This window comes from Ambystoma mexicanum, chromosome 2q (assembly GCF_040938575.1).
Source record: "Ambystoma mexicanum isolate Mex_15411 chromosome 2q, UKY_AmexF1_1, whole genome shotgun sequence".
Lineage (NCBI taxonomy): Eukaryota > Metazoa > Chordata > Amphibia > Caudata > Ambystomatidae > Ambystoma > Ambystoma mexicanum.
The window spans coordinates 845905231-845931880 of record NC_090924.1 but is presented as its reverse complement, the minus strand read 5'-3'; the positions used below and the strand labels follow the sequence as shown (position 1 = coordinate 845931880).

The 26650-nt window shown below is 44.9% G+C and overlaps 1 protein-coding gene across 5 annotated transcripts in view; it reads left to right on the top strand.

Moving 5' to 3' along the window:
- Nucleotides 1-26650, top strand: part of ZEB1 (zinc finger E-box binding homeobox 1) — a 648143-nt gene that overhangs the window by 292230 nt on the left and 329263 nt on the right. For all 5 annotated transcript variants that reach the window (XM_069648076.1, XM_069648074.1, XM_069648073.1 and 2 more), the window contains exon 2: nucleotides 3025-3225. In XM_069648076.1, the coding sequence (XP_069504177.1) occupies nucleotides 3025-3225 (201 nt within the window). The remainder of the gene's footprint in view (nucleotides 1-3024; nucleotides 3226-26650) is intronic.

Below are 26650 nucleotides of genomic sequence, written 5' to 3'. Positions count from 1 at the left end.
ATAATACGATTTGTTTATAGATAGTTTGTTAAATTGAAGAATTTATTTATTTCTAGCTCCTGAAGATCTCAAACGTGTAGAGCTCATTTTACATTTCATATTGTCATTTGTATTTGTCATTTGTCATCATTTGTCATTAGTTAATTTACTTTATGAATGAAAAACATACCTTATCTACATGAGTAGTAAATAAAATACTGACTAGACTCTGTATCATGATACTATGTATCCTAGAATAATAATATAAAAGTTTCCTTTACAGTTCTGACTGAAGTTTTATTCAGTAGAATAGGTGCGCATGGGATGGGAGTGTCCAAGTTTTGGACACCTATCTCTTATGTTTTGGTGGTTAACCGCAACTAGCATTCAGTCAAAGGAGCGTGCTAATGTTTTTGCGCAGTTTGGCTTTTCAGAAGATGACATATTTGCTCTTTTTTCAGCACTAAGACCATCATACAAATCCTCTGTCACAATATCACACTAGAACCAGAGCTTCCAGCATCAATGTTGGTATTGGTGAAATGCGTTTTGATTTACTTGTTCAATTAACCAATTTACCCCCTTTTGATATTTTAAAATGAAATTTGAAAGGACATCCTTAGATTTTGATACCCTCATGTATCTGGTGTTCTTTGGCTTGCATCTCCTGTATTACTGATAAATCATCAATTAAGTTACGAAGAAATCTGTATTGAAATCACATCCATATGGGAATTATGAAGAGGAATCCAACAGAGCAATACTTTATTTATCATATCCTATGATTGCTGTAGCGCCCTTTTAACTGGTTTCTCAGTTATAGTAGTTTGAGCATTTCTTTTTCTTTTGACTTTTTTTTTTAACCTTTTCCTGTTGACAAGTTGAGCTGTAGATTGTACCTTTTGTGATCCTACTAGGGTTTCTGACGTCCAATTCTGTCGGAATGTAGCGATCAACTAATGGATTACATGCCGTAGTTGGGGAAATGTCTATATTCTGCCAGATATGTCACTGCTAGGTTGAGATAGGCAGTTGGGACCTTGCCTGATTTTTAACATGCATATTGGTATGTCTGTGGTCATCTATTTTCTATACACAGAACATTTTTCCACTACGTTTTCCCCTGTCTTTTTCTCCCCACTTGCTTCTGGGGAATTATTTTGGTCTTTGGACAGTTCATCGATGGATGGTTCCTTAAACAGACCCCTAATTGTCTCCAATGCTTTGTTCTCTAGATTATATTTTTCAGTCTTTTTATTTTTATCGGAGTAGTTTTGTAGTAGAACATATCCTTTTGTCTACAAAGGCTCCTGCGTGCACGGTTTTGAGACCAGCTTCAACTGCATATTGACACCAGGTTTAAACCAACTGAGGTTTTGAAATTGCACACAATAAATCAACGTGTTTTTCCAAATGCATCAAGTTTTCTTTTCCGTAAGCCTCAGCAATGGTATATTTTTTAGGTGTGCTGGAACATCTAGGGCTTTATTTCCAGAGAGGAAATCTTTTGATTGCAGTGCTGTCATTTATCAGTTGATGGCTGAGAGTATCAGTTTATGCTAAAGGTCTAGATTTGTTTGTGTCTAGGATAAAGATGTTTTAAACCTGGGGGTTTGCTTAGAGTACTTTATCGACTAACCATAAACCTTAATGTTCCTGCTGGCTTTCCGTATGGATGCCCGCTCATGATTCCACTGTTGGTTGTGCTGTGGAGTAAGGTGCTGGGCTTCTTTGTTGTTGCAACAGACTTTCTTGTATTGCCCTTTTGATATGGGAGGCAAAGTGGAGGGTATTCTTAGTTTAGTGGAACCCATAGGTGGTGGATTCTCTTTCTCAAATTGACATGAGTGGATAGTAAAACGCTTGTGAGCCAGTATGGCATCCCCTTGGAGAGTGTCTGTGTGGAAGGTGGTTGATTTGAGAGGTGTGGTTTCTATTTCCTTTTGGTTCTGTGTCGAAGCCTGGTTTTTAGATTTTATTTCTGAATTTGATGTGGTCCTTAGTGTGTGGAACACCCATAAAGCAAAATCCAGAGTTTGGCCGCCATATGGAAAAAGTAAAGCCTCTGTTTTACTCTATCAGAAATGATGAGCTAACAGAAAATTAGATTCTGCAGTTAGCTACTTGGAGGTTGGCTGTGCATCTGTCAGACCTCTCAAATTTCGAGTAAAATGTATACAAAGGTCTTTGAAGAGGATACTTTTTTAACAGTAACTCAGAGCAATTCACTGATTTACAGTTATGTGGTCCCTTCTGTTGAGTCAAAGTAACAGTGGGTAGTCTAGCATATCTCAGTAAATGCTGTTGGCTTGAGAAAACAAGAGCAATTACTGCCAACGGTCTGTGTACGCAAAAGTGAAATGGGGCATAATCTGTTTAGTGTTGATGGTAAAGGCACGTTTTGACTACTGTTTTCAGGTTGCAGCGTGAGCTCAATTTCCATTTAGTATGATTACCCTAGAACATCTAAATGGATCAAGAAGATCGTTACTAAATTTCTGTAGGCCATGGTAGAGGCGTTTTTTCAGTTGACAGGAGATTGCAATTTGTTTTGTATCAGTTTTGGCTGTTTGAATGAGGAGACGGATATGTTGCTGTTTTAATGATCGCGGGCAATTTTGTATTTGTACTTTTTTTTTTTTTTTGGTTTCACAAAAAATGTTTTTTGCCTCTTCCAATGGAGATCAATCCTGCTTTCTGAATGTTTACTATTGAGACCTCTTTCAATCGAAGTTTGCTTTTAAAACCGTGGCCGGTTTCACACTCGAAGGACAATCAAGGCATCAACACTTATCCCTTTCAGAAATGAGATTGCTGCTCTGTGGTTATGTTCTGTTCATTTGTGCAAATCTGTCAAGCATTCACTTTTTGCACTACGTTATACCATACAGTTATCAATTGAAAGAACATTACTTGTTTACATTACCGAAACCGCCAGTTTAAGTAGTTAAGCTGCTGTGGTGTAGCAATGCCTAATTAATGCTGTTTCTGATTGGCTTTATGACTTAATCTGAATGTTCTGGTGCCTCTTTTCTGTCTTCTCAGTTACCAATTATAATAATGTGCTAGAAACAAATTCTGATTCAGACGATGAAGACAAATTGCACATTGTAGAAGATGAAAGTGTTACAGACACCGGTGATTGTGATGGAAGTGTGCCAGAAGATGACTTGCCAACAGACCATGCAGTATTACAAGAAAGCAGTGAAAGAGAAAGCAGTGGCAAGAGCTGCTGGGAAGATGATGGTATGTTCTGCAATGATTTATAACACAATGGAATTTTCCTATCGGATTTAAGGAAGCCTGCAAGGGATGGAAATGTGGTGCTGCAGTCATGCGTAAATCTACGTTTTTACCATGGTGTACTTTTACTGTGAAGTACAAAAACCCTTTTCAAAGGAAAGTATTAGCAGAAAATTACTGCTACATTAATGCGTTTTTAAAATGGAACACAGAAGGTAGTTTAGTGCCGTTATTATGGCAACTGTGGTAGAGTCCCAAATGCTTACGCACTAATAGTTGAAATTAGTTATTTTCCGATGTTATGTTAAATGGTTTGCTGTAAGTGTAAAACTGTCCTATGTTTGATTTATTGGCCTTAACTATAAGTTTTCAAATAGTTTTAAACAAATGTAGATTTGATCTTTCGACTCCTTGATTTTTGTACATGGCTTTCATGTTTAAAATATGCCAAATATGGACTACAATTAAACTTATAATGCGGAAAGAAATTACGAAGAGTAATGTTTTCTACCATTTCTGCTCCATGGATTTCCTTTGTATGACTGACCCACAACTGCACGTAAAATGACTAAAAGCAAACTCTTCCCCAAAATGGATCTGTTATGCTATTTGTCACATCCTATGGTTTATTTACCACGTTTACTAACTTCTTTTCTGATTTTCATTTTTTTACTTCATTTGTGCTCCTCTACATCTTATGGAAAATGGCCATTTGGATCACATCAGACTAATGTTGATCATACACGATTTTGTGTCCAATCACGAGATGAGTTCAAGGCATCCTGCTTTGCCCATAACGCCCTCTTCAGATCTATCCCAGAGGAAGCTGCAGAGTATTAAAGTTGTTTTCGAAACTCAAAGGGATGTCGAAAGGGCATGCCAGTAATGCTAACCCTAGTCTGACGTCCACTGTACCCATGATCCTTCACGCTTAGCAGTACCTCAGATTGTTTTATTCTGCCATCATAGACGGACGCTTAGCAGAGTTTCTCTTTCGGCTTATCGCCATTTATTATCAAATTAATATTTTTTTCTTGCTATCCTACTCGCCGACTAAGATACAACCAGACGCCGGTGGAGAACAAACTACTGTCGAAAGACTCCTGTTGACGGATCCGTTCCCGAGATTCGATGTTCCTTGTCTATAGCTGTAAAAACGCCCAAGCAAGCCGGACTTGCACAATTAGTTAAAGCATGTACTGGAGAGCCTTGTAAAGTCAAAGGAGTCTAAAAAGAGATCCTCTAAAACCCCTCATAGGGATAAGACACAGGGTAGGTCCCCTCATAAAAGTAAGGAACCTCAAACACAGGATTCCCTGTCTTCAGCCTTAAAGAAAAAGCTACACTTTCGAATGGATTGTGTCCTCCCACATATTCATCATCTTATGATTTGTTATCTCCAGCTTCGCTGCTTTGGGAAAAAATGTATCGGCAGAGGGCGCTGTGCTCGAGGTTGCGGTGTCGACTGTCCCTCGACGGACTCTGTACTCTGTCGACGTCACTGATGGTATAAATAGCTCGAGCTGCACCTGTTGCTTCAGTTCTGTTTTTCCGATCGCTTCGCTATTGAGAACGCCACGCTTCAAGTTTTTCTGAGAGAAAAATGTCATTTTCTACACCTTCGACACCCAAGACTGGGTTTAAGAAGTGCATCGATTGTGGATCGAAAATGTCGATTACGGATCCTCACTGAGTTTGTCTCTAGTGCCTCAGTTCAAGTCATCGAACCGACGACTGTGGCTCCTGTCCATCTATGACGGAGAAGGCCCTTCGTGAGAGGAGAGGTAAACTGTCGGTGGGGAGGGAAGCTGCTAAAGCGAAGGCTGTGTCCAAAAAACATAAATCGACCGATTCGAAGGAGTCGAATCGCTGTAAACATTCCAAGAGATCTCGATCTCGTAGCAGGTTGAGACACTCATCTTCATCGTCTAAAAAAGTGAAGAGACATGTAGGTCGCCATTTTCCGAGCTATCGACCGAAGAAATTCGATGTCCGACAAAGAATGCGGCCCCGACTGTTAGGCAGAAACCTGTGCAGTTCCCTCTGGGACCACTGCAAAAGATTTAAGACTACAGGTGTTTGGCAGTAAACCCACTTGGTAGTAGTCTGTACCACAGATTCACTTGGTAGCTGTGGCTGAGCAGTCAGACTTCCCTCAAGAAGCGTTAGGCAGTATACAGAGTATTCACAATTGGTCAAAAGAACACAGTAGAACAAGCAAACGCTGACCAGAGCTTGGTGTAAAAGATATCATTATTTATTTAAAACCACATCTAATAAAACACACTGGCACTAATATCAAGCAGTTCAAAAACATGGTCACTAAAAGATATACACTCCCTTCAACGATTAGTTAGACAAGTCTTAAGTAAAGCAACACTTATTTTCAGACAGCGGTGAGCGCTTAGCGAAGATGGCCCTCTAATTAATCGGTTTAAAGGGAGAGAAAGTCAGAGCAAAGATAGCAACAGATCCCAACACTTTCAGAAGAACACAGTAGGAGAAGAAGGCAGGTTAAAACCGTAAAGTCAAAGTTAACAAGGCCGGACCCTCTTTAAGAGGCTCCGGTCGAAATGTGTCCAAGGTCACACGGTTCAAAGTGCCCAAAAGTCTCGATCAGTTCACAAAGAGTTGGACCAAAAGAAAGGGACCAGTTAGATGTTCAAGGCGGCCAGCCCAGAAGGTTAAGGGATTATTATTACCTTGTAGCACTCTTTAGAAAGGGAGGCCTGGCGGACACGGTACCTTAAAGTGGTGAGAATACTCCAGCGGGGGCAGTTGTTCCTGGCAGCGGATGCAAGTCGGTGCTTTGTCCGGGGGAAGAGGATCTCGTCGGGGAGGAAGATAGAAGTCCGTTGCACTGCCAGGAAAGAAACCAGCTGCAGAGTTCTCAGTTAAAAGGAGCGGTACTTTTATTCGCGGTCCAGTGGTAAGTGGCTATCCGGTTGCTGGGGTGCTTGGCACGGGCAATTCGACCACAAGACGTCCTGGGATGCGAGAAAAAGAAGGTAAACTGGTTGTGCCCACCAGTCAGGGGAAGAAGACTCTCCAGCCGGGAGATCTTCTCTGTCGTTGGGAAGTGGTGAGTCTGTTCCGAAGGGCTCCACCGGTGGTGTCGTCTTAGCAGGTTGGCTCAGCTTCTCCCTGGTCGAATTTTCAGGTCCTGTGGCGACTTCTAAAGTTCCAGTCCCAAAAGCCCTGCTTTTATGCAGCACACCCCCATTCACTCAGCCTCGCTTTCAAACATGCTGGCTCACCACTTGGGCCAATCACACGAGTGCGACTTGAGTTACCAAGGTAACTCAGTCCAGGGTGCCTAAACCCCCTCCCACACCTCCTGTGGTACCCAGACAGAGTGGCACCACTTTTGGAGGCTTCTGTGGAGAAGCCAGAGTGGCACCACTTTTGGAGGCTTCTGTGGAGAAGCCTGCCAAAAAGTGGAACAAAGGGCTTGGGTTGGAGTCACAGAAGAGAACACAAACGCCATTTTAGAATAGAGTTCTGGCAAAAAATGCCAACCGGAAAATTAATATTAAATAAATAAACTGGCGGTATGTTCGAGGCTATGAGAATTAAATAATTAAAGTTGGTAGCCTCGAACAATGGGAAAATCCCATAGATATATTCGTGGTCAAATATAAAAAGTAGTATCCACTGCCACCAGCCAAAACTCGATCAGGGGGGACGGAGACGTGCCCCCTCGAGTAACAGACCCCGGGGCAATCGAATTGCCCCAACAGTACGTCCACGTTATGATGGCTTGTACTGGTTTCTGTTCATAATTTGGGACTAGTAAAGCCAATGGTGACTTTACATGCCCTGGGAGACATAAGTCAGTCCCAGAGTATGGAGTCTATGGTGGGGTGTTGCTATGACACCCCTGTGTCACTGCACTGAGGGTGCTGTGTAACACATAGTAAAAACACGAGACCCTATGGAGTAAAAGACCCCATAGCCCATAAAACACATTAACAGTCAAAGGAACCCCTCAAATCATGTCCAAGAGTGTGAGGAAAAGAGACTCACTCTTGGCAGGAGAAAAAAACAAACTCCAGAAATCCAGCAAAGCTGCTGGGGGACTCACTAGGTTAGGAAATTCAGCCTAAACCGAGAATTCTCCCTAACACCGACCACCTCGAATAAACCTCAGAAGAGCCATACCCCTAAAGTCGCTCCATTGGAAGACCAAGGGAAGTCAAACTACTATGGTTAAAGCCAGTAGTGTCGAGGATACTCAAACTCGAGTCGACGCCAAGTCGTCGAAGACTCTTCGAGGGTCGTGTACCTCTCCGGTGCCACATAAAAATAAGTCATCGAAGGCTTCCATAACTCTGTCGACGGCATTGGCGTCTATCTCTTCAGCATCGAAGCCAAAAGCGTCCTAGACGCCTGTGTCGAAGTCGTAATCGAAGATTCCTTCGACATCTTCGAAGGATTTTTCTATTCCTTCGACAAATATTGTGGAGGAAGAGTGGAGATTTACTCCATTACCCAGATCTGACTTTTAAGTCTATGTCCTCAATTTATGAGGATGAAGAAATATCTCCTTTTGGAGTTCAATATGGCACAAAGCAAGTTCCAGAGGAATTTATAGATCCAGAGTCTAAAATGAGACCTGAGGGATACTCTGCATTCTGCTAGTGGCATTGACATGTTACCAGAATTAAAATTTGCCAGACCTGATCCTGCAGAACATGCAGACTCTGGGTACAGGAGTCTTATGACTAGAGTAATTGAATATATGGGTTGGGGTAACGCTTCACCCGTTTTTGAACAGGATGATATGACAGACATAATTGTCAGAGGTCCTCCAAAAAATCCAGTTCTCCCTTTCCATAGGGCTCTTCAGAGGACAGTGGGAAAATCCGGAAAGTATTGCTGCTGCAAACAGTAATTTTCCCAGGAAATATAGACCAGCTGGTTCTGATCCTGAATACTTAAACAGGCATCCGACTCCAGAAAGTCTAGTTGTTCAGGCAGCATCTACATGAAAACAAACAGCATATCCCACTATCCCTCTGGATAGAGAGGATAATAAAATTGATGCTTGGCCCTTAAATCAACCAATGTCACCTGTACCCTGGCCAGGTTCACCCATACCCTGTGTGACTGTATTTCGGCGGCGGCTGATCATATTCCGGAAGGCGAGGAAAGGGAAGGCTTCCTGAATATAATCAGTATCAGCAGATCCATGGCTGCAAGCACGGTTCTACGCAGATTTGCGTGGTTGAGGAAGTCGGGGTTTGCACCAGATGTGCAGGCCAGACTTCAAAACATGCTCTTTGATGGCTCGAGGCTGTTTGGCAGTAAGGCTGATGAAAGCCTAGGAAAAACTCCAGACCTCAAAAGCGGCAGCTAAATCTTAGTGCCTCCATGCGCCAGCCTCAGAAACCCTATTCTGGCTCATCTTCCTGGAGGGGTTGTTCTTTTCGGTACTACTTCTCTTTTGGTAGAGGAAGAGGACAGACTTTTCAAAGAGGCAAAAGAAATGTCCCTCGTGGAGCACGAGGAAGAGGTGCAAAACCAGCCTCAGGAGCGGCATCTCTGCCCTCAGCTGCTCCTGCAGCTGCCTCCAGATCACTCTGAGACCTTGTTACACAAAACCCCAGAGGGAGACAGGATCTGTCAGCGTCTGAAGGAATGGCGGGGCATTACCTCAGTAACCTTGAGCTACTGTTTCCAGTGCCCAAGCATCTCTCTCCCCTTCCAAAAAAAAGGCCTCAATCATCCACCGGGAGCCAACTCCGTCAAAATTCCAAACCTGCTCCTGTTGCAGGAAATTTTATCCCTGCAAGAGAGAGGTTCTATAGAACAGGTACCTGTAGCGGAGAGTAACAGGGGTTGGTACTCCCCATTTTTTTTTCTCATCCCAAAGGAGGACAGAGGATTGAGACCCATCTTGGACTTAAACTTGAACAAGTTCCTCAGGAAGGACAAGTTCAAGATGGTGACCCTTTCTCAGATCCTTCAGGCTCTACAACTCCAAGACTGGTTGGTATCATTGGACCTTTAGGATGCTTGTGCTTGGGATGGATTGGTACATGAAAGCAAAGTACCTGAGGTTCGCGATTGGCAACTCATCAGTTTCGAGTTCTGCCATTCGGGTTGATCTCCGCCCCAAGGGTTTTCACCAAGTTGATGGCGGTAGTGGCAGTGAGTCTTGTGAATTCCCCCCCCCTCTCCTATCTACCCCTACCTGGACGACTGGTTGATCAGAGCACATTCTCCCGAACAAGCTCAGGAACATCTTTCGATCACCTGCCACTTCTTGAAATTGAGGGAGAAGCCCAATTTGTGAAGGAAGTCCCACATGATACCATCCTAAAAGATCCAGTTTATCGGAGCAGCCTTGGATACTTCCTTTGGAAAAGACTCCCCTGCCGGGGTGAGAGCTCTCCACATTCTGCAGATGGTGACAAAGTTCCAGAATGCCCAACATCTACCGGCCTTCGATTTTCTGGGGTTGCTCGGCCTTATGGCATCCTGCATTTTCCTAGTGCCAGAAGCCAGATTGAGAATGAGATCCCTTCAATGGGCACTCAGAACTCAGTGGTCCCAGTTCTCAGGGAATATGTTGGATCTTCTGCAAGTCCCGAGCGCAGTTACTCAGGATCTTCTATGGTGGGCTTGCAATGAAAAAATCCTCAAAGGAAAATCTTTTTGGCAACCATGGCCGGAGGTAACAGTAGGGACGGACGCCTCACTCACGGGGTGGGGAGCACACACCAACGATCTGACAATCAGCAGTCATTGGTCTCCATCGGAGTCCAAACTACGCATCAACCTGTTGGAGCTGAGGGCAATCAAGACTAGCGCTGAAAGCCTTTCTGCCCTCTGTACAGGGAAAAAATGTTCTGATAATGACGGACAACACAGTGGCCATGTATTATCTCAACAAAAGAGGTGGTGTGGGGTCACTACCAATGTGCAGAGAGGCAATGCAGCTCTGGTTCTGGGCAATACGAGAAGGACTCTCTCGGCAATTCACCTAGCCGGAGAGCAGAACACGGCGGCAGATGCTCTGAGCAGGCAGAGCACAATCTCCCACGAGTGGGAGATAGCTCAGGAAGTCCTTCTGGAGATCTTCACCCTTTGGCAAACCCCTCAAGTGGATCTGTTCGCCACCGCGATCAACCGGAAGTGCGATCAGTACTGCTCAAGGGAATTTCCTCAAAGAGGAGCTCTGGGAGACGCATTCGAAGTGGAGTGGAAGTTTCCACTGCTGTACGCGTTTCCTCCAGTCCCTGTAATTCCTCAAGTAATCGGGAGGTTGAGAAAGTTCAGGAAAACCATGATCCTAATTGCCCTGGATTGGGCCAGGCGGACGTGGTACCTGGACCTTCTAGACATGTCCATCTGCCCTCCAATACGTCTTCCGCAAAGGGAGGATCTTCTCTCGCAAGAGGAAGTTCGTGTTCTCCATCCAGAGGTCAAGACACTCAACCTTCATGCATGGTTTCTGAGAGGTTGAGATCCAAGGATTGGGATCTTCTGGATGACGTAATGGAGATCTTGCTTTTGGCAAGAAGGCCAGCAACAAAGTCTTTGTACCGATGTCGCTGGAATAAGTTCAGTAACTGGTGCAAGGATAAGGATGTGGACCCTTTTCAATGTGGCACCCCAATGGTGCTTTCTGTTCTATTGCATCTAGCCAATCTGGGGCTCCAGATGGGAACAATTAAAGGATATCTTGCTGCGCTGTCCATTTTGAAGCGTACCTCGGAAGAGGTTTCATACTTCAAAATTCCATTAATAATACAATTCCTAAAAGGACTTACTAACGTATACCCGCCAGTACCTTTTCATGTCCCAGCTTGGGATTTAAATGTGGTACTTAAGTTTCTGACTTGTATACCTTTTGAGCCTCTACATTCCTGTCCATTGAGGCTTCTAACATTAGACTGTTCTCCTTGTGGCCTTATCAGCCTGCAGGGTTAGTGAACTTCAGGCTCTCTCATGCAAACCTCCATACACTCTTTTTTATAAGGACAAGGTAGTTCTCAAAGTTAAAACTTCCTTTTTACCAAAAGTAGTTTCCGACTTCCGTTTGTCACAAAAAATATTACCAACTTTCTATCCTCCTCCTCATTTGGGCAAAGAGGAGAGACTACATAGACTAGACCCCAAGAGGGCTCTTAGTTTCTATATTTCAAGGATGTCAGTTATGTCAAGATGACCAGCTTTTTGTGGGTTATACTGGTCATAAACTGGGTTTATCAGTGACAAAACAGACCATATCCCGCTGGATCATTCTAGCTATAATGGAATGCTACAAATTAGTGGCAAAAGACCCACCAGATGGGCTTCGAGCCCATTCTACAAGGAATGGCTACTTTTGCAGCTCTAAAGAGGGGATTTCCTGCAGCAAACATTTGTTCAGCTGCAACTTGGAGATCAATGCATACTTTCATCAAGAATTACTGTTTAGATACTGCTTCCTCCAATGAGGGGCTGTTTGCCAAGGCAGTACTTCACTCAGTCCATAAACAGTATTTAGTACTCCCACTTCCGAATTTGACACTGCTATGGGAGTCTATCATAAGATGAGGAATACGTGGGAGAACACAATCCATTCGAAGAACAAGTTACTTACCAACTGTAACGTTCTTTCGACTGGATGTTCCTCCCACGTATTACTCATCAACCCTCCCATCCTACCCCGCAGTACAGTTTACGTTTTCTTACATGAAGAGTGCATCAGTCATGAGGCACGCCTGGGTGTTCCTCCTATAGTTTCATTGAGAAAACAGACTGTCGACATCACTGATGGTAGAAATAGCTCGATCTGTGCCCGTTGCTTCAGAGTACGGAGCCCGTTGAGGGGCAGTCGACACCGCAACCTCAAGCACAGCGCCCTCTGCCGAGAATTTGTTTTTTTCGAAGCAGCGAAGCTGGAGATGAGAAATCATAAGATGAGGAAAACATGGGAGGAACATCCAGTCGAAAGAACGTTACAGTTGGTAAGTAACTTGTTCTTCTAAAGTAATCCCACCCACTGCAGAGGACCTGGGTCTCCCTCTTTAATCTTTGGTCATACCTGATCAGCTGAGGATATAGATATGGGGAGTTATATGGGGAAGGGGTTTGGGAAGGGTCATGAGAAGAATGGCTTTCATTGCTAATATGTATGAGAAGGACCCTATTTCACAAGTTTTCACTCCACCCCCTTCCACAACAGCAGCCTCTGGGGTCACAGAACCCTGTTGAATCCCCTGCTAAAAGGTCTTGCCTTGGTGAACCACAGCAAGACACATCCACAATTGAACTATATGATCCGGACACGGATCATGAAGACCTCTATGACCAAGAAGCCGCAACCCTTATTATAGAGATGAGGGGGAGGGGGACCCTGATGCAGACATGTACATCATAGATTCACCCCCCCACATTGTAGATTCACCCATAGACAAGCTACCCAAGAGGGACCACAGGACAAAGATTTTGTGGACGAAATCTTGGGAGACAAGAAGGTCGTTACTCAGTTTATTCCACTTCTAAAGTCAGTCCAGCGGAAGGTACAACCCTCGCGGAGACGCACAATCAGACGAGGGCCGTGAACCCATGCATAGAAACTTTTCAGACCAGCACCTTCAGACCCGCTGTACATTAGGGTCCAACTAAAGCCTGACTCGCTAGTTGTTACTACAACAAGAAAGTGGGCAGGTACTCCCTTAGCCTCCTTCTGAGGCTCCCGCAGACAAAGAAAGCAAAAGGCTTTACACAATGGCCAGGAAGGTGGCCTCTTCTGCTGCTTAGCAAACTAGAATTGCTAATAACTACCTTTATTAGCTAGTTATAACTGCCGTAAATGGGACGAAGTCTCAGCGCTACTTTCGTCAGCACCAGAACCCCCCAAGTTTCAGTTAATACTGGTGGCTGCAGAAGGGAGGGCAGCGTCAAGCTGTCTGCTAAAGAGCGGTCTTGCCGCTGCGGACAATGCCGAATGCAGAATAATAACTGAAGGTACCATTATTAGGCGTCATGTTTGGTTACGCCAATCTGGATTTAAACAAGAAACGCAGGCTATGCTCATTAACATGCCCGACAAGCACAACATACTCTTTGGCAAGGCCGTCAGACATCTTGAAGACAGCCAAGGAGGAGTGATGCTTTGAAATCTTTGGGTCAATTGACTAATAAACCTCCTGGCCAAAGCGGAAACGGAAATTTTAGTCGCACACGAGGATAATTTGCCCAGAGGGGTTCTTATCAAGGTATGGCCTGGGGAACAATCCAGGCCAAACCTCTCAATTACCAGAGGACCCTGCAGATCTCGTGGTCAAGGAAGTGGTACCCCACCTCAGAAGCAGTGACATCCCGCTCCAGGTGCCTTCCCATGCCTCTCCAGTTGGAGGGCTCATGTCCAACTTCACCCAAGCATGGGAGGGAATCTCCTCAGACGAGTGCTGTCCACTGTAGCGGGCAGATATTGTATCAAGCTCCTTAAGCGAGAGCACCTCCTGCCCTGGACCACCCCCCCTCCCCCCACTCCAAAAGACCCACACCAAAGACCAGCTCATCCTCCACAAGTAAATAGCCATGCTTCTCCTAAAAGACGACATCATAATCATTCTGGCCAACCAGGTAAACAAGGGTATGTTTTGAACTTACTTCCTTGTGCCAAAGAAAGATCTAACAATGCGCCCAGTATTAGAATTGCGCCCGGCAAACAAATGTCAAGCCACAAGTTCTGCATGACTACGCTACTCAACAAAGGAATACATGGCAAAACTGGATATGGCAGATGCCCATTTCGTATTTCAATGTTCCCGGTGCACAGATTCTTGCGTTTCAAGATGGCAAACCAGCCCTACAAATTCAAAGTGCTGCCCTTCGGATTAGCATCTGCTCCAAGGGTATTCACAAAGGTACTGGTGGTGGTGGCAGCACACCTGCGTAGGGAGGCAATCCCAGTGTACCCTTACCTGGACGACTGGCTGATTACAGGGGAGTCTCCTCTAATTTGCAGGAAAAACATTCAAAGAACTACCAACCTTCTTTCAATTGGGCTTCTCCATCAACAAGAAAAATATCAAGCCTAGTGCCAAGCACAAACAGTTCCTAGGAGCGGTCTTAAACACAGAAGAGGGGTTGGTCTTTCCATCAGAGGAAAGGGTCCAAAACCTGTTACTGGAAATAACTAATTATCAGGCCGGCTGAAAAGGAGACAATGGACTAAGAGTAAGGTAGTCACTACGGTGAGTAACTTTGTTAGCACGACAAATCTATGTACTAGCTCTGGTTTCCCAGTGGCAGGTCCTGCATACAATGTGATGCCCAATAGCCAGGAGCGGGGTTTAGCTCCTCCATTGAATCTTAATTTGAAACCCTGATCATGCAATGCACCCACCCACCATAATCTTTGGTCTAGAGGCGCTGCATCCCATGAATGATGCTTAAAGTGGAATCTTTACCTTGCTTATGTCACTCCGGTGCAGGACTGTGTATGTGGTCAAGACTAGACCCTTTTCCCCTCTAGAATGGTGATGGGTTTTAAAAACAAGAATGTTATGTATGGTGTCCCCTCAGGACATTACACAAAGGCTTGGTTTGATCTCTGGAAAAACAGACCCCTTTCTGAACACCAACTTAGTATGTTTGGATGGCTGAGTTGCAGTAGTTCATTCCCTTATTGTACCCTATGGAAGTATGCTCCTACAAAACAAAATGCCATTCTCTCATAGCTTTTCTAATGGTTCACACGTGACAAATGAAGTACAACCTATGCCATCATCACTTTACACATTACATTTGTGAAGACAAACCTTTCACCATTATTCTAAGCATTGTTTCAGTTCCTGTGTTTTTCCACGCACAGTAATCTAAAACTGGTCATTTCTATTAGAAGAAAAAATGGAGGGCCAAAAAGATATATCTACTAAGCAGAAAACTTTAGATCCTCAAATGTAAAACTTGCAATGGCCTTCAGGAAATGCATGGTTAATATTAATTTTTCAGGGACACGCAAATGACTAAGCATTGCAAAATTAGATGCTTAACTATCTCATAACTAAACTCCCCATCAGACAATGAAGATGTTTTGACGAGCTAGGTAGTAGCCACATCTTTTAGAGCTACACAAGGGTAGTCCAAAGTAAATCCAGCGATTGGCCCTGCTCTTGCGACATAAAGGATTGTAGAGTCAGTACTGTAGAACAAGAAGCTAACCTATGTGAGAGCAGAACTTACTTTCCGCAGTTTCTACCTGTTGTCCCTCCTGCTTTGTAATGGCTGCTAAAGGGATGGAGAAGGGACAAGGGGTGAGAGCTCTTAATCCCACCATTCCATGTCGGAAGTAAGTTGCTGACGCAGTCCTATCAGCAAGAAAGACACTGGCAGAAGACTCTAGTTCATCCCCAGTTTGACATATGAAGCATTACTTGCTTTTCAACGACATTACTGGTGCTTATGAAGCAGCATTTGGAATAGGACTGCACCTTACACTTGGCAAGTGCACAGTTTGAGGACTGCAAGTAGCCAATAGCCATTGCTGAATGATAATTTACTCTTGGTGAATAAACACAAAAAAACTGTTCTTGGCTATATGTGGAACTGAGGTGACTTGTAACTTTTTTTTATGCTTGGCTAGTAGTTGCAACTCGAAATGTTTTCACCTTCTACTACACTGATTTACACAATTTGACCAAGAAAAGGCAATTTTCCATTCTGAAACCAGTCAACTTTTCTGTTAGTTGACTAACTCCAACCAAGACATGATAAACTAAATTCAATAAATCATAAATATCTATTCTCGTGGTTTCTTGTCTGGGTGTAGGAACATCTTTAATGTGTTTGTAATTTCATGGCAAGAATGACATTCTGATTTCATGGACTCAGGCCAATTCTATGTGTGTCTGCCAGAAGAGCGATTCTGTCGCATTGCTTTCCTGGGAGAAGAGATTATAATGCATGCATTTCATCCTGAGGAAGTGTTTGGCTTGTAAAGCAGTGATGCTTTTGAAATGTAACTTGTCCATAAGCACTGTCCAATTTTCCTTTATGGCTTTTAGCTTCCTGACAGTATCTGATGGGTGAGTGCATATTTGTGACTTTTGAACAAAGTTTCTCGAGAAATGCTCCTTGTCAACCATATTGAAAGGATTCCCTTTCAAGGGACAAGACTTCTCAGGCAAATCTTTTTTTTTTTTTGTTGTATTTTCTCTGAACGTTAAGGCACTGTTGGAAATGACCTGTTGTCGCCGACGTGACATTTGAGATCACAAATTTTGTCGTCCAGGTTTTCTGTTTACTCTGGCCACCACTGTCAAAGCTGACTAGTTTATTTCTCATATGCCCCTGGGTGTACATGAGCCTCCGAGGAGCAGAACCACACCGGTAGAAGTGAAGGTTGATGGAAGTTAGATTGATTGCCCTTGGGTGGTAGTTGTGCGTGGTAGAAGTCTCCAGGTGCCCACGTGGCTCTGCAAGAGAAGGTGGGGTGTTAGTGAGGATAGGATGGGTTCAGAACCAAGGGAACTGGAGTCTGTGGTGTTTAGCATATGGGATGACTGTGCCTATCTTTGTTAGTGTTGGTGTGTGGGTTGTATGAGGTTAGTGTGGAGTTGCGGTCGTGCGCACAGGTTAGCTGTATCCCTAAGGTGGGTCCAGATTTGCGGATGACTGTTGGGTGTTCAATTGAATTGTGGTGGTGTGATTTTGTGTAATGTTGATGAATTCATGGACTATGTGTATGGGTATGTTCCCGCCAAGGTTATTGCCAGAGTCTGGGTGGTGGTTATGTGCGAGAATTAGATTAGTTCTATGCGTCTGTGTAGTGTGGCTAGCCCCTAGTCGTGTGTAAAGGATTTTGATTGCCACACACATACACACACTATAGCCTCTGCTCAGATTGGGGGTATGCACAATAACTTGTGAGACTGGACCAATGACTCTGGGTTTCCCTTCATGATCAGATCAGGCATGACATTGGTGTCGAACACCAGATCGGGGTCTACTCGGAGGACTGTAGAAGGTGGGTAGGGAAAGCACAATTGTAGAGTTCTTGTCTGGTGCTGTAAAGTACCTTGCACAGTCAAATTAAGTTTTTTCGGGGAGCTCATTGTTAATGAAACAGACTAAATAGATCTTACAGACTGTTCTTAATGAACCTCATTGCGTAAACTGGTTTGTGCGATGCTGGAAATGCTTTGGAGGGACAGGGCCTCCTTGTCACATTATTTGTATGTGTTTATGGGTATGTTTTCTGCCGCAGGAGTTCAGGCTGAACCTCTGGCAGTGTAGCTCTTCATCTTCTTTGCTTGGTGAGCAATACCCATGGGCTACTCCTATGGCATCCATGAGTAGGGGGTACACCTTGGTACTTCTAGTGTGTGGGGGCACAGTTGTTGCCCCAAAGCAGGTTATGGGCTGGTGGCAGATACATGATGACTTTGCAGTGGCTCTCAGCCTCCCTCATTTTGGGACACCCAGACCCTGCCATATGAATCGATAGATTCCTGAACAAAGGCAAGATAGCCTCATGACTTCCTGACCAGACTTCTCCTTCCTGTTTCCCAAGTCCTGCGAAGCCCAGGCTCTGCCACCTTGCCCCTGATTGAATGCTGAGGGATATGGTATTCTATTGTTTATTTATATAGTGCCTATACACAGGCAAGTGTTTCAAAGCGCTCAAGGAGGGTGGGAAAATATTGTCTCAGAATTTCAAGGGCTCTGAGCAACTGTAATAGTCTGCACAGGCAGAGTAAGCGTGTAAAATACATTTAACAGATGGAGATACAGCAAAGATGGATATGCAGCAAATGGGCCTAATGGCAATTCTGCATTCTTACCAGTACAATTAAGGGGTGAAGACGAGGGAGATCAGACTATCTTCAGGCATGGTGTGTACGGATTGTGCAAGTGCACAGACGGTCCCAGGGAGGGGGTGGTCCAAGAGCACCCGGTCGGTGGAGACTGGGCTAAGTGCAGAGGGAGCCCCCTCTCTTGGGTTATTTCTCAAGCAGTGCATGGGGGTGTAGGGCCTCGAGGCAAGTGCAAAAAGAGGACTGGCGGGGCATTACCATAAATGGCTCTGCTTATTTTGTGTACACCCTAGGGGTGGGACCTGATGGAATCGAGAGGTGTCAAAACCACATTGTGTTGTGGGTGTCTGCTTTTTGTTGTTTGCCTGAGCGAGCCCAGTCAAACTGGAGTTAAGTGTGTGTGTACGCACGCTCTGAAAGGGGAGTTGTCCCTAATACACATCCACTGTTTGGGTGTCTGGTTTTGAGTGAATAACCAGAATGCCTGTGAGCCTGATCGGTGGCTGCATGAATGCACTCACTTGGGTGTGATTAGCTCTGCCTGACTAAATGAGGGGGCGTGGGGAGGGTATATCTGGCATTTGTGTATAGCCTAAGACCAGTCACTTAACTCTGGGTCAGAAGCTCGGAGCAATCCTGGAGGTGTATGCTGAATCGACCTGGAGGAAGACGTCTGCTGCAAACTCTTCACAGAATCCAGAGGGTGCTGTGCTGATTAAAGGACTGATCAATAGGACCTGGACAGGCCGCCTCTTAACACAGCTATGAGGGGACATTGTGCAACTGCTGTTCTTCACCCGAAGTGTCCTGACTGCCTGCCGCCCTGGGGCTTCCTCACTAGGTGGTTAGTAGCCGTCATGCAGAAGTATATTTGTGGGTCCTGAAGAGGAGTATCCGGACATCAGCCGAAGAAGTCCACCAGCGTCGTCCAGAGTCTGCACGCTGTTCGTGACTGTTGGAAACCCAGACTGCAGTGTATTGCCAAGAAGAGCTGGTACCCTGGAATAGTACTGTTCGATGCCTGGTGCTTGCCAAGTTTCAACCAACTGAAGATTTCTTCAAGTGGCACTGCATCATCTATAAGTGGACCTTGTTGCTGCCTTCAGGGAACTGCGCACCAATGGGTTTCCTGCCACTTCAAACAGAACGATGAATCACGAGGGTCCCAACTTGCTTATGGCCCGCAGAGAAGTCCAGTGCGCAAGTCAGTCGCCAGAAGCCATCCTGTCGTCCATGCTGTGGATGCAGCACCGAAGAACTGAGTTGCTGCAAACCATGAATTACCAAAACCCCACACCTACTTCTGGCACTGTATTTGTTGCCACCAAAGGGCATCCACAACCAAAGGACTCGTCCTCCCCTCCTAAGTCTTGTCGCGGGCCAGTGTTACATCTTCCTGAGACATCTAGCGCAGCAACCTGATCAAGAAACCACTGTGACAGACCTTCAATGCGGCTTTTACGACACTACTTGTTCCCTCTCATGCTCTACAGCAACGATCTAGTGACTTCTTCCAGAGCATGTCCTTCCTTGTCCTTGTGGGGGCATCGAGTAAATCTGAGGGACTACATGAGTTTGCCTTCCAATTTTTAATTGGTTATTTATAATGTGATTAATAACCAGAGATTTCTAAGTGTGACCTGGGGATCGAACCTTTGGGTGCCTTGTAACTCGGGAGGATAGCTTGGGGGCAACTTGCTTGCCTTGGAAGCAAGATGCAAAGCAACAAAGTACTGTGATGAGGAAGAGGGGCTTTTATCTGGGTCTTTCCATGGGTCTCTGATTCGTCCTGGCTACCCTGTTGCTTCCCAGGAAGTTTGAGGGGTGGTGGACCTGCAAAGAGGAAAGCATACAATTACTGAACATTTAAGGGCTGTGCTTTAATATAGAAGCAAAGGATAACTTAACTTTTATTGCAGGTTGGGGGGAGGGAAATCTCCAAAAAATTGCATTTCACCCTGGAAAGTATTCTGCCAGTGTTCAAAACCAGTTGTAGAAATGTAGGCAAGTTACTTTGGAAACGTACACAATGACTAAGCACTGTTTAACTTCCAGAGTATAAAGCAAGTGTTATCCTTTTGCATATATTTATCTAAACCTAATGTTCTCTAATGAAAGAGCTCTGTTGGCACATAAGAGTGTGGATCTTCCATTTTGGGGGGTGGGGGGTTGGGTGGGGAGAGTCACTGTTCTAAGAACCAGCCTGCATCACCTCCCTTGAGTTTCAGCCTTGGTTGCTTGTCCACTAATACCATCTGACAGCTTTGGCTGGGGTGCCTGTGTGCCTCTACCCCAACCATATAGTGAGTAGTATCAGACACCCCCTCCTCCCCACTCACTCCCACCCTCTAGTCTTTACAGTTTGAGAGCTCTCTGACCTCAATTTTGGGGCGGGATGCTGTTCCAGTTTTCCTGTGCATTGCTGCACAACTGTATGGAACTAATATGACTGTAACTTTGCCTGGGATAATTATTTGATTGACTAACCTGGTTTTCACAGTTGGTGACATTGCTCCTCCGATTCATCACACCAAGTTGAAACTAACTGGAGTCATGAACCACTCTCCCCATCTAAACCCTGCATGTACAAAAGAATGTAAGGAGTCTAATGATTAAGGGTTCTAAATGGGGCCATCTATGAAGGTGGTTTTATTCTTCCTGGGCTGCATGTACACCTATACTATCGGTGAGAAAGCACAGGTAGACTTTGGTAAAAATGGGAGAATTTAAGCTGAGGATTGCGTAAAAAGATGAGGGGATAAAACATTCTAAATTATATGTGCATGGTAACATAAGCAAATTGGGAATATGCCAAAAACGAGCGGAGGGTAGAGCCAACAAAGCAAGGACACGGAGGTCAGGAGCCGTTGGGGAAATTCATTTGTTGTCGAGAACCCACATTATGTAATACATTTCATGCAGCACATTTTTAACCAGAGGACTCCTGGGTTGTGCAGGGTTCAAAATTGAGCTTTGATGAGCAGGAGCTGAAACCGGCTTCATGTTGTAGGACATCACTCAGGCAGGAGCAAGTATCCAGCATACAGCAAATCTAAGTTCGACAAAATTTGCACACTAACATTTTGCCTGTATGATCCATTATGTTTAGATGTGTTATTTTTTTATTCACATTAATAGTTGATATAACCGGTATTGCCAGGCTTTCATTCCATCATAGTTATAGGTAAGTGTACAAAATTTTGTGCAGATTGGTGGAATTGTAAAAAGAAAAAAGCTTTGCAAAGCCACGAACACATTTTGACTTTTGCTGAAAAGGTGGAGTGGAAATCGTTGGAGTGTCTAAATTACATGTAGCCAGTAATGTCCGGAGGGTCCCAACAGGTAACTGCAATTTATTGTAGGTTGGTGGAATTGTATAGTGAACATATGCGAAGCCACAAACGTTCACTTTTATATATAGAAGATAAAATGTTCAGTTAATGTCATAGGCATGTTTGTAAGACCACTTGGCATTGGGAGCCAAAAGTAGCTCCTGTTACCTGTTGGTTTCAAACACATCAGGCTCTCCTAGGCTAGAAGCCAGAGCTAAAAGACTCCCAGCTCCCCTCCATTTCGGACCCTGGTTGTGAATTAACATAGAGATGAGAATTCAGGATTTAAGGAGGTACAGAGTTGGTAAAAAGTACCTTGTAACCCATGCAGGGGCATACTAATGTAATACATGCATGTAAATCAGCCATACCCTTGCATGTTTTTAGACTAATGCAGGAGATGAGACACTCTGACTGTATGTAGTCAAGTCTCCAATAAAGGAATTTATCCAATGCTGGTGAGTATGAGTGATTGTGGAACACCCTTCATGGAAACATTGACACAGGAGCTTTGTAAGGTACTGAAAACTGAGCTGATTAAGAATGGGCTATGAAAAAAGTTGTAACCAAGACTGAGTTAATTTCTGAACGGTTGGTACCAAAGGTTAAACAATACGCGTGTCCAAGACTGACACTAAACAGTAGTGACAGACATAAGTAATTTGACCTTCTAGTGTTACTCTAGTGAACTGGATGACCCAGTCCTTTAAGATGAGTAGCAATTACACTGGAGATAGACGGGGATGCAGATTTTTATTCGTACTCAATCAAAATGATTTGGGTAGTTGGTGAAAGGAAAACTGTTTTAATATCAATTTTATAAAACTGGGAGCATAACGAACATCAACGAATTTGCTCGATACTGTTAATGAATTCTAGTAAAAACTGAGATCTTATACATACTTGTGTATAGTCGCATTATAAATGCCAATCGTATCACAACTCGTCATCACTGACATTGACCTGCGTCACTACCAATGTCATCCTACATGGCAAACTACAAAAACCCATGTGTGTGGGTGATTGGCTCTGAGTGAACATGTAAGTATTCGATCCATACTAGTCTAAAAAGGTGTGAAAATGTGATTGGTTATTTAACATCTGGTGGGGCAACTAAGCCCTACCCTAAAAATTACCACTATGAACATCACTAAATACATGACATCCCATTGGTTTACACAGTTTTAGGACCCTTAATTACACAGTCCTCTACAATTGGTTTGCACTGTAACCTGTCAGTACCTTTCCATCTACGTCTAGCAGCATGCAGGCTGGCCATCCAGGTGCTGGTTAGTTCGCCATAACCATTGCTTCCCACCAATTTAGCTAATCAATCTAGCATCACCTCAGTGGTCGACTGTCAATTAGGCTTTGAAGCTCTGCCTTGAGTGTTCTTAGCTCTGAGAAATGCGGGGAGTGAAGGCATACTCTGCCCTCATGCGTAGGTGTGTGACCATCTTGTTAGTCCAACTTCATGCTTCCATGTGACTAGAGACCATGAAATTGAGCTTCTTGTGTATTTTGATATTATTTTCTAATAGACCTCTGACGTCGTCTTTGTTTTGTTCATGCCTTCTGAACAGGAGTTCTTTCACACAATTTTGTATCCAATGTCCGTTTACTCCAGTTTGATAAGACCTTAACAGACGAGCCGAAGAAGCAGAGTCCCTTTATATTTCAATTTGCTTTTAAACTGCGACACTCTGAAAATTAGGCTTTCTCCACCTATTCAGCACCCAGAACTGAGGTGGAAGATCGGCCCCATAGTGAACCTCTAGTTCAAGCATGAGTCTAGGAAGCAAGTGCAAAGTGTCCGACATTAAATTGTGGTCTGCGTACATCACCACTGTATGCTTAACTTGCCCCAGCTGTATCTCTGCATATCCTGTCATAACAAACCTGCAAACTCCTGAAGTGTCAAATATATAAATCTCCAATCGACCTGATGAAAGGCCTTATTGGCGTAAAGCAGTGTCATTGGACCGTCTAATGTCCTCTGTATTATGCTCCGATATGAAGCCAGTCTGATCCATCTATAATGGTCAGAAGCTCCCCTATCTCTAAGACTTTTGCAGGTATTACCCAAACTGATGGTTTCCAATTGCTTGTATTGAGTAACCACTACCAAACATGGGGAGCAGGGGTTGTGGGGGTGTCCCCCACTCCCCGTATTTCGTAGTGATGGCCTCTGGGGGGGTAGTGGGGGCGTGTCCCCCGCTTCCAGGGGTTTGGAGGAGGGATGGGGCAAGAAAGAAAAGTGGACCATGTGGTGTCGGTCTGACCGACGTAGGTGGGACAGATCAGACGCTGCAGGGTCAGAAGTTGAGCGGATGCCAAAAAGGTAAGTAGGGGGTGGGGGAAATGTGTATTGGGGGGGAGGTTAAGTTTCGCTGAATTTGGCTGCAGCAAAATTGTCTGCGCGGCTGAATTGACCAGTCAACTCGGCCGCAATCAATTGTGCCACGCCCCAAATCATATACATCCCTTTTGCATAAAACCTTTGCATCCATGTTGAGTGGTACAAATTCAAGGCAGCAAGGTCCTACCCTGGCTTCAAGAGAAATTTGGTCACCTATAGTCCCCTTTCCCGAATCTAAGAACGAGTTAAAAAGGGTGTCCAGAGCGGGTGGAGGTGGTAGCTGACCCTGGAAAGTTTACAGAACATGGTAAAAAAAAAAAACTTATCAGGCTTCGAGGGATCTAATTGCCCGTTCAACATCCTCCACTGTGATATGGATCTCAAGGCAAACAGGTTGCAGAATCTTGGAGGGTGGCCACCTTCATTGATTCCAATTGCACCCCTGAAGAGAGCCTCTGCAATCACCATCTGCCGATAAAAACTTTGCACCCTCATACTGGGGAATGCCCACCATGTCGAGGACACATTCCATGTAGTTACTGTGTTTAAGATGATGCAGCTGTAGACCAGCATCTTATTGCCCTGTGCATAGTAAAATAGTTTTGTGCGGAGAAGGTATATCACCGGCTCTGCCTCCAGATCTGCTCTAGCCAATTTCACCTCCTTGTATTGCCTCCTACACCCCAGTTGCAAATTAATTCTCTCCTCGCAGATCACGCTCTCCAGGTGTTGCCTAGCCTTCTTTTCCTCAATGAGAAGTGGGCCGCTGAGTGGCTAATCTCTCTCCCCCAACTACCACCATGAATACATTCCAAATCCGCGCCTGAGAAGGCCCACAACCCTTGTTTTCGGAAAATAACTGGTAATCAATCCCCACGAAAGACAGGGTCCTTAAGTAGCTGATCATAAATCGCTCATTCCCTATCGGAGGTATGCACTGTTCTCTGAATTCTGATTAAAGTCCACTCTGGAGCATCGTTTGAGAACACTTTAGGCCGATATTAACATCCTGCACGGGGACCCGTGAAGAAGAAAACAAAAAGAAATCTATCCTGAAGTGACCCCCAGCATGTACGAGAAATGTGTATACGCCCTCTCCGTGTGAGAGAAGTGCTAAATCTCTATCTGACTTCAAGCATTAGCGTGCCTAAAATCCAGTTTGGGGAGCGGTGGGGGGTGAAGTCGGAACGAGGTACTAATCACCTCCCACCAATATCTCCCTCTCAACAAAAAGACAGCGTAAGGAGAAGGCAAGAGGGACAGTCGCTCGGACTCATTGGGGAAATAAGGGGATATCAAGGTAATCAATTGATTGAACAAGAACCCCATCACAGCCAGGGATCATGCAGTATACTCAACACAGTAAGTGGGGGAGGGGGACCACAGAAAACAAGATGGGAGTACAGAAACGGTGGAATGTTTCAGCAGGAAAGCAGCCTCTTGTCCGCAAAAATGGGTCTCCTTGAGAAACGCAATGGCCACCCCCATGTCTTGAAACCTGCTCAATAACGATTTTCTCTTAACCTGATATCCTTAACGCCCATGGCTTGAAATCACTATTGCAAATATTTTCAACACCATCCCTGCCAACCGATAATCCCTGAAGCTTACAAAGTTAAGGACCCAGGAGCAAAGCCCACCTTAACTCTGACGGCCCAGCCCCCAGCCCTGAACTGAACCTCAAGTGACATTTTCACAGAACCAAACTAGACCCTTCCCCAGGTGAGACTTCAACACAAACTTGCACTAACAATAGCCAGTTGTGCCCCCCTCCCCCACCCACCACGGTGACCCAGAGACCCACTCCACCCCCTGGAAAACAATCCTCCCCCAAACACCACCACATCAATGCTAACAAGTAGCAAAATCTGTAAGAGGGGCTCCCCCTGCTCTGCTCCTCCTTCACAACCCAAACCATCAGGGTATCAGCCTGAACTGAGCAGTAGTCCATACATCCGAGTGTCCCCAGTCTTGTTGAATCCCTTCCTTCCCTCCACACCCCCTCCCACCACCATCAGTCCTCTTCTGCTCCCTTAGGCCTGCCAACCTTGGACCAGGGGTTCCACACATGGGTGACAGCAGCAGAATCCTCCGATCCTCCTGGCTCCTAAGGTTCCAAATTGAGAAGTCTAGGCTACCTTTGTAGTAGGATCCATGATAACGGTTGCCTCATGCATGTTCTTGATCATCTTCCTTTCACCATCGACCGCACAGCACAAGGGAATCCCCATCTGTACTTAATCTCACTTTCCCTGAGCCAAGTGATGAAGATTTGGACCTCTTCCACCTCTTAGCTAAAGTCACCAGAGCTGAATCCTGAATGAGCAGTAGCATGACTACATTGTAAGGGAACCCCCCCCCACCCCCAACTCCCCTGAGAGCAGGCCTCCTGCATGATCTTGTCCTTTATTTTGTAAGTAAACCCTTGTTGGGCCAGCCGGAATAAGTATTCTGCTGTTAGCCCCCTATACCCGGTGTGTGCAATCCAACTCCATCTGTACATGGCCATCTGCTCCTGAAAGAAGTTCTTCATGTAGACTGGCATGCCCTGAATCAGACTGTTATTAATCTGGGACCTATTCTCTGCATCCTCCTAGCGAAGAAGCCTTTGCTGTTCCTCCAGCAGGTGATCTTATTTTTGAACAGTGACCGATCAATAGCTATCTCCCGAGTGGTATTCTTAACCTTGTTGATCTGCACTTCTGTCTCTGCCACCCTTTTATCAATAGCACTGACTTTCTTTTGCTTGATTTCTGCAAGCATCTGATCGAGGTCCTGCTTCATTGTGAGGGCATTTGGTTCGGCACCTTCCCCCCCGAGCACGCTTTCTGCAGCGTTTCCCCAGGTATGCATCATGGCCATCACATCACATCACTTGTATTCCCAGGCTTCCCGGCTTTGGCTGTCATTCCCGCTTTAAGCTGCAATGCAAGCACAAGGCTGTTTCAGTAGACTCCCAGGTGGTGCAGACAAAA